General features: G+C 44.8%; 1 protein-coding gene across 1 annotated transcript in view; it reads left to right on the top strand.

Moving 5' to 3' along the window:
- Positions 1-11,034, top strand: part of LOC109930473 (receptor tyrosine-protein kinase erbB-2-like) — a 59,961-nt gene that overhangs the window by 25,671 nt on the left and 23,256 nt on the right. The window contains exons 2-10 of the mRNA XM_048614687.1: positions 1,618-1,769; positions 2,529-2,712; positions 7,009-7,146; positions 7,288-7,356; positions 7,740-7,858; positions 8,794-8,935; positions 9,107-9,223; positions 9,728-9,854; positions 10,476-10,549. Of these exons, the coding sequence (XP_048470644.1) occupies positions 1,618-1,769; positions 2,529-2,712; positions 7,009-7,146; positions 7,288-7,356; positions 7,740-7,858; positions 8,794-8,935; positions 9,107-9,223; positions 9,728-9,854; positions 10,476-10,549 (1,122 nt within the window). The remainder of the gene's footprint in view (positions 1-1,617; positions 1,770-2,528; positions 2,713-7,008; positions 7,147-7,287; positions 7,357-7,739; positions 7,859-8,793; positions 8,936-9,106; positions 9,224-9,727; positions 9,855-10,475; positions 10,550-11,034) is intronic.

The following is an 11,034-nucleotide window of genomic DNA, read 5'->3' as shown; positions in this document are numbered from 1 at the left end:
CTTTTCTGATGAAGGGTCTAGGCCCGAAACGTCAGCCTCTCTGCTCCTATGATGCTGCTTGGCCTGCTGTGTTCATCCAGCCCTGCACCTTGTTGTCTTTAGTAACCCTAAGCTGGTGTTGTCAGAGTGCTGGTGTTGGGAATTGGAGGTGTTGTCTCATTATTTTACATTACTTGCATTAAGTTCCCAAATTGCAAGTGGTAGATAAATGTCAAATGAGCCATCCTATATCCAGATTCTGCAGGGTGAACAAACACTGACTCTGCCCATTTACGTAGTGAGGAACACTTAACCTGAGTAAACACTGACTCTGTACAGTTGCACAGTGAATTACCCTTACTCTGATCTCTCACAACATATGTGATTTATTTGGGGCACTATGTATTGTCAGCAGTAGCTGAATTAGACAAGCAGGAAGTGATAGGAGACACAGTTGGGTTCTGTTTAAAGCACTGCTGAGTTTAGTGTGTAATATAATCAGACAGGCTTTGTGGGAACAGCAATGGAATGGGGATTCTGACTGGCTGTTAATGTCAGCACAGCATTCATCAACATCTTGGGCAGTGCATTATTATCCTGGGTCAGGGAATTGGCATTGCCCTTACACTGGCTTGTCAATTTTTGCAAGTGTATACATGTTTTTATAATCCTTTTCACAGGATCAAAAGGTTGTTATTTGAGTATAAATACCCCACAATTAGATCATATGACATAGGAGCAGAAGTAAGTCATTTAGTACATTTCAGACCCTGGAGTTGCCCCTGCCTGCTATTCCTTCACCCTATCATTGCTGCTCCTTCATTTTCTACACGTTTTTACTGTTGCCCTATGTGTCGTACCTACTCTCAGCTCTCCGTCTCCCCTAGTCCAATGGAGAGTGTTGTGCTGATCCCAGGCTTGAAGTGTGGAGCTCCTCTTGCCTCTGGACACCTGATCCACTGGAATTAACTGGTACTTTAAGTATAGAATGTGAGAGTCTATCAGTAACAGGCTGGCGGAAGGTGTCTCATTTAGCTTTCATTCTCTCTGTATCTATGTCCAGGAAGGAATAACCCAGTTAGTCCACTAATGGCTTGGGTACTGAAGGTTGCCTCCTGTCCTGGACTGACCTGAGATGGTATTTACCACAGATATAGCAGTGAGACGTTGAGAGCAGGAAGCCAGTCTCTCTGCCTCAGACTATACTTGCAGTGTCTCTGTAGCTTCTGTGATGTTTGCTCAAACTGTTACTTTCTGGACTGGTGTTGTCTCTCTGGCACTACTGTGCAGGGACCTTAGCTTAGGTCAGCTCTCCATCTCCCGCGGTAAGTGAGAAGCACCGCTGCCAAATTCAAGTTAAAATTAAGCCTTTTGTGGGCAACTATTTAGAAAAGCAACCTATGACTATCTATAATGAGACCTGCAAATTCAGTAATCTGAGGGTCAAAACATCAGTGCTACAGTGAGGGGCATATCAGTGGAGTATACCAGTGTTACAGTTAAGGGTATATCAGTGGGGTATGCGAGTGTTATAGAGAGGAGTATACCCGTGGGGTATATGAGTGTTACAGTGAAAGGTGTACGGTAAATTTGACACTAATCTAATTCATACCTGTATTCTCTTCCTATTTTCTTCAGTTTGTCCTGGGACAGACATGAAGCTGGAGTTGTCGTTCAGTTTAGAGAACCATTACTACACACTGCGCAAACAGTATGAGAACTGCCATGAGGTACAGGGCAACCTAGAGATCACTCACCTTACAGGGAACCTCAACCTATCCTTCCTACAGGTAACATAGAAATAAGAGTGTACGCTGGCTTCTCTGTTTGGGAAAAATTAAATCAGTTTGTAATTTCTGGGTCCACTCCAGGTCTGGATTCTCACTTTCTGGGATCTTCCAATGTGCTAATTCCATACCTGGACCCTGACATTTATGTCTTTATTAGTGCTTTTTCACTACAGTCACTAGACTTGGCATGAACTGATTTATTTCCCTCTCCTGTAGGATCCAGGGCACTTGACAACATTTGTGTGGACTAACTGAGGACAGCTCAGCAAAGAATTAGGGTGGGACATGGCTCATTTCAGTGTAGCTCCCTTTCCACTTGGGGCAGGGCACCCCTGCTCCTTGAAGCTTGGTCCCACGTGGTGTGTGGCTCCTCTCCTCACCACAATTCCTTCTCATTCAGGACAGGGCTTTACACCTTGGGACTCAGTCTCACTCCTCCCAAGTGTCAGATTTAATTTTTTTATCCATGGTTCTACTAAAGTTATCAACACAGTGAATCAGTCATGCTTTTGGTGGAATTCTTGGGTTTATGCTTTCTGATCAAGGGCAAGGATCAGCAGGAAGCACTGGATCATACTCAGGAGCCAAGGCAGAGATCTGTGTAGAGCAGGTATGGAATCTTGGCTTTCCTGCTGTCTTAATGAGTAACTCCTAACTAAACTCACTAATGGTGAAGGGATCTGTCTATTGATGAACTCTGTACTTGTTACAAGTTCCAAGTATTTGATTATGCATTTTGTGCTTTCTTGTTCTGTGCAGAATATTCAAGAAGTCCAAGGTTATGTTTTAATAGCACACAATGCAGTCGACTACATTCCTCTGGAAAACCTACGCATCATACGAGGAAGCCAGTTGTATGAGGGTCAGTTTGCACTGACTGTCCTGTCTAACTTTAATTCAACTGGTGCTGGTCTCCGAGAGCTTCGTATGAGAAGTCTAACAGGTCAGAGTCTTTGCACAATCTGCTGTCTTTGGTTCTTTGCTGTCTTGGTTCTGTAAACTAATCCCTCCTGTCCCAGTTCTGACATCGACGCAGATTTGGGATTCATAATAGAAAAGCTGATTTATAGCAGTTCAACACTCCCCAAATAACCCAAGAGCAGATTTCAAAAGCTCTCTTGTCTGTGTCAGTTATGATCAAAAAATGGACGGAACTATCCCTGGAATTTACAGTTTGCATAATACTTTTCTCTTCAAAGATCTTTTTAACTTTCCCTTATGGTACTTGTCAACTATCGATCTTGTGCCGATATTTAGCTTTAGTTAGAGTTTACAAGTGACTTGACTCTGAGAAGACACCATACCAATGAGCCACACGCCAGCAACAGCTTCACACCATTCCCAGGTTAAGCCTTGATCAGGAGGACTTGGCCCCTTCGGTCAGCCCGTACCGACCTTGACCTTGATTACATCATGGAGGAGTGTGACCGCCCTTTGACTCGTACACGTGTTCGACTCTTTGGTCTGTGTTCCAAGACAAGTCAGGTGGATTACTGTGACATTGCTGCAGACCACTGGCACCAGCTCAGCCTGACTCGGCAATGAGTTGCAATTGAGGCGCACCGAGGGCAGTTCACTCCGGTCAACAGTCGCATCGGGACCATAGAGAGTCCATTCACCACCCATGGTTCCACACACCCCAAAGGACCCACATAAGTGGGGAGGAAGGGGTGGCAATGACTTTGTGATATTATTGTTAGACTGTTAATCCAGAAATTCAGCTAATGCTCTGGGGGCATGAGTTCGAATCTCACCACAGCAGATGGTGGAATTTGAATTCAATAAAAAAAAGTCTGGAGTTCAGGTTTGACTGGTGACCATGAAACGATTGTTGATGGTCAGAAAATCCCATCTGGCTCACTAACGTCCTTCAGGGAAGGAAATCTGTCATCCTTGCCTGGTCTGGCCTACATGCGACTCCAGATCCACAACATTGTGGTTGACTCTTAACTATCCTCTGAAATGGGCTGGCAATCCACTCAGTTGTATCAGTCACTATGAAGTATCAGAGAAATCAAACCAGATGGGCCACCAGGCATCGACATAGGCACCAGAAATGGGTAGCATGGCAACTCCGTGGTTAGAGCTGCTGCCTTACAGCATCAGGGAGTCGAGTTCGATTCCACCCTCGGACAACTGTCTGTGGAGTTTGCACGCTCTTCCTGTGTCTACATGGGTTTCCTCTGGTTTCGTCCCGCAGTCCAAAGATGTGCAGGTTAGGTGGATTTGCCATGCTAAATTGCCCATTGTGTCCAGGAATGTGCAGGCTAGTTGAATTAGCCATGGGGATTACAGGGATAGGATAGGGCAGGGGAGTCAGTCTGGGTGGGATGCTCTTTGGAGGGTCAGTACGAACACAATGGGCTGAATGGCCTACTTCAGTACTAGAGGTTTTATGATTCTGTGACAATGGCAAAAACAGCCTGTCGACTATGTAAAGTCCTCCTTGCTAAATCTGGGGGCTAGCGCCAAAATTGGGAGAGCTGTCTCAGATGAGTCAGGAACAGCCTGATAATCATACTCAGAATCATACCTTAGCAACAATGTTCCAAACACCACCATCACCATCCTTGGATATCTCCTGTCCCACTGGCTGAGGAGACCCAGCAGAGGTGGTGGCATGGTGGCTCAGTGGTTAGCACTGCTGCCTCACAGCGCCAGGGACCCGGGTTCAATTCTACCCTCAGGCGACCGTCTGTGTGGAGTTTGCGTGATTTCCCTGTGTCTGTGTGCGTTTCCTCCGGGTGCGCCGGTTTCCTCCCACAGTCCAAAAATGTGCAGGATAGGTGGATTGGCCATGCTAAATTGCCCATAGTGTTCAGGGATATGTAGATTAGGTGGGTTATAGGGGTATGGGTCTGGGTGGGATGCTCTGAGGGTCAGTGTGGACTTATTGGGCCGAAGGGCCTGCTCCCACACTGTAGGGATTCTATGATTTATGATAATAGTATACAGTGGGGAGGGAGTTGTCCTGAGTCCTCAACATTGACTCTGACCCCATGAGGTCTCATGACTTCAGGTTAAACATGAGCGAGGAAACCTTCTGCTGATTACCATCTTGTATTCTCAACCAGCTGATGAATCAGCAATCCTCAATGTTGAACAACATTTGGAGGAAGTACTGAGGGTGACAAGGGCACAAAATGTATGCTGGCTGCGGAATTTCAATGCCCACCCCAAGAGTGGCTCAGCAGCAGCACTGCTGATTGAGCTGTTCGGGTCCTAAACTACACTGTGCAGCATGATTAGCACTGCTCCTCACAGAGCCAGGGATCCGGGTTCAATTCCAGCCTTGGATGACTGTCTCTGTGGAGTCTACACATTCTCCCCATGTCTGCGTGGGTTTCCTCTGGGTGTTCCAGTTTCCTCCCAAAGTCCAAAGATGTGCAGGTTAGGTTGATTGGCCATGCTAAATGCGGGGTTATGGCAATAGGGTCAGGGACTAGGTCTGGGTGGGATGCTGTTCGGAGGGTCGGTGTGGACTCGCTGAGCCAAATGGCCTTGGTCCATGCTGTAGGGTTTCTATGATTCTATAACTGCTAGACTGAGTCTGCGGCAGGTGTTGAGGAAACCAATAAGAGAGAAAATCATACTTGACCTCATTCTTGCCAATTTGCTTGCTGCAGATGCATCTATCTGCAGCACTATCAAGGGGTGACCTCCACATGGTCCTTGTGGAGATGAAGTCCCATCTTCGCATTGAATTTACCGTTCATTGTATTTTGTAGCACTGTCATTATGCTAACTGGGTCAGACTTCCAACAGATCTAGCAATTGAAGATGGAGAATCCATGAGACACTGTGGGCCATCACAGCAGCAGAACTGTACAACAGTACACAATCTGCAACCACATGGCATAGCATATCCCCCACTCAACCATTACTGTCAAGCCAGGGGATCAACTCTGGTTCAATGGAGAGTGCAGGAGGGCGTGCCAGGAACAGCACCAAGCATATCTAATAATGAGGTGTCAACTTGGTGAAGCTACCAAACAGGCCTACTTGCATGCCAGACAGCACAAGCAGCAAGTGATAGAACTAAACGATCCCACAACTAATGGATCAGATCTAAGTTCAGATGTCCTGCCACATCCAGTCGTGAATGATGGTGGACAATTCAACAACTCACTGGAGGAGATGCCTTCATAAATATTCCCATCCTCCAGGATGGGAGAACCTAGCACATTAGTGCAGAAGATAAGGCTGAGGTATTCGCAGCAATTCAGCATTTCTTCAGTGCCACTGGGTCAGAGTCTTGGAATTCCCTTAAGGGCATTGTGGGTCTACCTGCAGCACTTGGACTGCAGCAGTTCAAGAAAGCAGTTCACTGCCACCTTCTCAAGGGCAATATGGGATGGGCAGTAAATGTTGGCCCAGCCAGCAATCCCTGTGTCCCACAAGTGAATTTAAAAAAAAACTCTTCTGCATCTTGGAGGAATCCCTGAGTTATAATTTTGATCTCAGTTGAGGATTCCCATTCTGACAACCTGGTAAGGGGTTCTTTTCACATGAATTGGATGTTTCACTTGTGAATAACAATAAAGCTGGAATAAAGAGCAGTGACAAGTCCAAAGGGGTGTGTTGGCATCAGTAGATCAGCAAACTGAAAGGAGGAGGAAAGGAGACAAAGAAATCATAAAACTGTCATTACATCCTGACAAAGTTGAGGAGACTGAGATTGCTGAGGTTACCATATTATTGAGATACTGAGCAAGTGGTTTAAATTGGACAGAGTGCAGCGAGACTGTTGTAAATTCCACTGTCTTGAGCGTGTAATGAAGCCAACCCTGATGAGGTTGGAGAACCTTCTCATTGGTATCGTTCACAATTCAAACCAAGGCTCCCTTTGAGCCTGACTCTGACTGGGAGCATGAGGCTGGTTCATGGCTCCTTTGATTTCAGAATTTAGAGGAGGGTGCAGGGATATGTGGGACTGGGAACTGAAGTTTGGAAGAGTGCTGGCCATAGATTAATAAACTGAATTAACTTTATAGTGCTGCAGTCTTAACATGTTCCCATTCTCTGAAATGCGCAAGCAAACCTCCTGTTTTATGTTGCTTGCCACCATCTCCCTAAAGAAACAATGGGATGGGTATAAAATGCTGGCCTTGCTGGAAATGTTCTCACCTGAAACAATTTTACTGAACTTAGTGACTTGTGTTTTACACTTCACCAAAAGGTAGGGGGGTTTGGGGGTAATCCTATGGGACAGTTTATAATGTAAATGTGTGTTTGACAGAAATCCTGGTGGGGAATATTCAGATCAGCGATAATCCTTGGCTCTGTTACCAAGAGACCATCCAGTGGGATGACATTCAGGACAAGAACAACATGTTTCCTTTTGTAGGATCAGTGGACTCAAACCGGACAGCGCAGTGTGAGTATATTTGGTGAAATGGAGAGAATTCATATCTCCCTAAACAAGTGCATTGGGTGTTGGAGCTGTTACTCAGGGCTATGGGTACTGTGTTCCCTGTATCATTATTATTTTAATGCTATCTCTATCTTTCCTTCACAGGTGATAGTTGTAGTCCTGCCTGTGAATCAGGATCATGCTGGGGATCAGGTCCTAAATATTGCCAGATATGTGAGTGACAGTCCAGTGAATTGTTTCTGTTGAAATCACACTACAATCTTCATGCAATTTCGCGTTTCTTCAGCACTTTGTGTTCTAGTAATTCTCAATCTTCTCAACTCTGAATGGACTGTGTGAATGGCCTATTGTTGACCTTTTGGAGGTTATTGATGCTAAATTTCTGGGTGGAGAAAGACATTTCTCCCAGGATCAGGTTTGCTGATGTCACTGTGGTTGGTGTGGAAGGTCAAACTGGTGAGATTCCCATTTATGCCTGTGCATCTGGTCCTGTTATGCATTTGTTCCCAACTATGCACCATGTTTGTAAGGTTCAATTTGAATTTGATTCTTTAGCATGGTTGGTGCGTTGCAGACTTGATATTTCTGTGTTTCAGTGACTCGGAAGATTTGTGCCCGCGAGTGTCTGTCTCGATGTAGAGGACGAGACCCGACTGATTGCTGCCACAGCCAGTGTGCTGCGGGCTGCATTGGACCAAAAGACACTGACTGCCTGGTAAGTGCACACCTGGAGGTAGTATCATTAACAGTAGATAAAATTAAGTAGAAGTTTAAATTCTTTCAGGGGGCCATATGAAATGGGAACAGGAGTAGGTCTTTTGGCCCTGTGAGCCTGCTCTACCATTCAATAGGATCATGGCTGTTCCAGCATTCCTCACATCCCTTTCCCCTAACCTGATATCCCTACTGATCAATAATCTATCTATTTCAGCCTTAAATATACACTGGACTCTGCCCCCACAGCTCACTGTGGCATGGAGCTACAAAGACACACATCCCTCTGAGAGAAGAAATTCTTCTTCATCTGAGTCTTAAATTTGCATCTCTTTATTATGAAACTGTACCCTCTGGTCCTAGACTCTCCCATAAGAGGGAAACATCCTCTCAACATTTACCCTATAAAATCTCTTAAAAATCTCATATGTCTCAAAGAGAGGTATGGTGTTTTCATAGCATCACTTTTTTCCCTGGCGGAGCTGTATAAGCATCCACAGACTGATTAACAGATTGATAGCTCACAACGTGAACTTCCATTCCATATTCACAACCATCTTTAGCCTAGCAAAAGGGTGATTAGTCCTTTTGATGGTGTTTTGTACGCTCACAAACAGTTATAATGGTGAAGAGGGTGTGGGTGGATGGTGGGTGAGTGGGGGTCACCCACAGCAAAGGCCCCAAGGGATGTTATTCCAGACATCAGAGGTGGAGCTCTTGTCTTCTAGTTGGCTCAGTTTTGGTCTCTGCTGTACACTATGCTTTGTCCCAGAAGGGGCAGTGTGTGCAGTAAGTTAATAACATCATTTTCTGGATAGTTCCTGTCTTTTTGACCCATGTGACCCTGTCCTGGGTGTAATGCACAACACCAGCTCCACGTCTTGGGTTAGAGTGATCCTGGTGTGCAGCCAAGTTGACTTTGTTCATCTCCTCCAGGCCTGTCACTATTTCAGCAATGGTGGAACATGTCGGGGGGACTGTCCGCCGCTCAATATTTACACACCTCATGCATACTATCTGAAGCCAAATCCTGAAGGAAGATACATCTTTGGAGCCAGCTGTGTCAAAAAGTGCCCACGTAAGATCCTGTTGTTTTTCCTATATTTTTAATTCTTTTAATTTTTAAGTTTTTAATTCCTCATTTATTCCTGTCAAATTTATCTTTGATCATGTTGTAATATATCTCCTCTCCCCTGTCTCTTTCCCTACCTTCCTGGCAACCTTTTGCTGTCCATGTTCACTCTCACAGATAATTATTTAGCGACCAATGTGGGCTCATGCACTCTGAACTGTCCAAACAACACCAGGGAACTGAACAGGGGGGGTGAACATAAATGCGAAAGGTGCAATACCCCCTGTCCCAAAGGTCAGTATCAAATTTGTTGAGGTGAGCAGTTAACAGTTCCTGTTTGGCACTTGGATGGGATTGGTGAGATGACCCTAAAGAGTTATCCATTTCTGCTGAGTGTGGGTGAATCTGTGAACTGTGACTGTGACTCTGGTTTTGTTAGTGACATGTGTAAAGTGGACCCAGGTTTAATGATAATCTGTTGAAGAAGCGTCTGAGGTCCTGGTCTGAGATATGAAGGGGTTTGCATTCTACCCTACAGCCAATGTGCAGAGTCAGATTGGGAAAGATCACTCAGCTTTGTCGAGAAACTGTGGGAAGTCAAAAAGGAAACCTGATTTTTGTTGCAATCTTCTATTGGCCGAGTGTGTTCTAGAACCAGTTTAACGGTTGTATGAGTAAGCCCTCAATTGAGTTGGTTACTTTGTTTTTTTTAGACAAAACCAATATGCTGTCTGTTTGAAGTTGTTTGGTACTGGCTGCTTATCTGCATATTTCTCACTAAGTTATCTTGTCTTTTAGTGTGTAATGGTTTGGGTGTAAACAGTCTGAAGGGAGTGCGGGCTGTGAACTCAAACAACATTGATTCCTTCACTGGCTGCAGCAAGATCTTTGGAAGCTTGGTGTTTCTTACTGAGACCTTCTCTGGGTGAGTGTTTCCAATTGTGACCCCTGATCTTTCCCTTAATTCCATCCTTTGACTCTGCGTGTTCACTTGCTCCCTCCAGTAATAAGTTGCTTGGACACACTGTCCATTTCCAGGGTAGATCTCCAGAACCTTGCATAATTTGAATTAAACTAAACATGTAGCAGAAAATATGGCTCACTGTCATTTTCCAGTTTGCACCAAGGTCATCTGAAAATCTAACTTCTAATCTCCTCCCGCGCTTTGCCTTCACACAATTTACACACAGTCTCCTCTCTCTGAAAGAGACCAGGTACCACACATCAGGACTGACTCCCAGCTTTTAGTCTGGCTGGTAGAGATGCTCAGTATATCACTGTCAATGCAACAAATGTCCACTCTAATCTCAGTAATGATGAAAGCATGAATGTGTCTTACATAACAGATTAGTGAAGGCAGGATTGGATTTGGCTGTGAGACCTCTGTCTAATTTTCTGCTGATACCCACTATTGGATTTTCCTGTCAAGTATGCCCCTTGCTGGTGGTTCTTGAATGTCCACAGATGAGGCAAAATAGTTCCTTGTTGGTGCAGTGGAACCGGTCACTGTACTAATAGGCTCAGTATTTATTTTTTGCCTTTTCAGTGACCCAGCTACAAAGACTCCCCCTCTGGATCCAAGGAAGCTTCAGGTCTTTGCTCCTTTGACAGAGATCACTGGTATGGACTCTTTATTTCTCCAATTGTTTCCTGATAGGCTGTGATTAACTGAAACCAGCAACTCTGTGTGATAATACTGCCATTTTCTGCATGAAGGCCATCTTCTCTTCTCCTCCTTTTGCAGGTTTAGGGAAGGAGGCCATTTGGCCCAGTGTACTCATGTTGGCTTTTGAAAGAGCTATCCAATCAGTCTTGCTCTTTCCCCATAGCACTGCAAATTGTATTTCCCTTTCAAGAATTTATCTTATTGCCTTTTGAAATTTACTGTTGAATTTGCATCTTTCCTTCATTTAGGTAGCATAATCCAGGTCATCATAACTTGCTATGTTAAAATAATATTTCCCCACCTTTCTTCTGGTTCTTGCCTAGTTACCTAAATCAACATTGACTTTTGTGTCCTCTGTAGTACGATGTTCAATTCTGAATGTCACGCTTCAGGAAGGATGTCAGATATATATCTTCTGGTTACCTACTGTTGGCCACTG

Source organism: Rhincodon typus, chromosome 30, assembly GCF_021869965.1.
Source record: "Rhincodon typus isolate 14 chromosome 30, sRhiTyp1.1, whole genome shotgun sequence".
NCBI classification, from domain to species: Eukaryota; Metazoa; Chordata; class Chondrichthyes; order Orectolobiformes; family Rhincodontidae; genus Rhincodon; species Rhincodon typus.
Note: the sequence above shows the minus strand (reverse complement) of the source record. Positions and strands in the feature narration are given on the sequence as shown.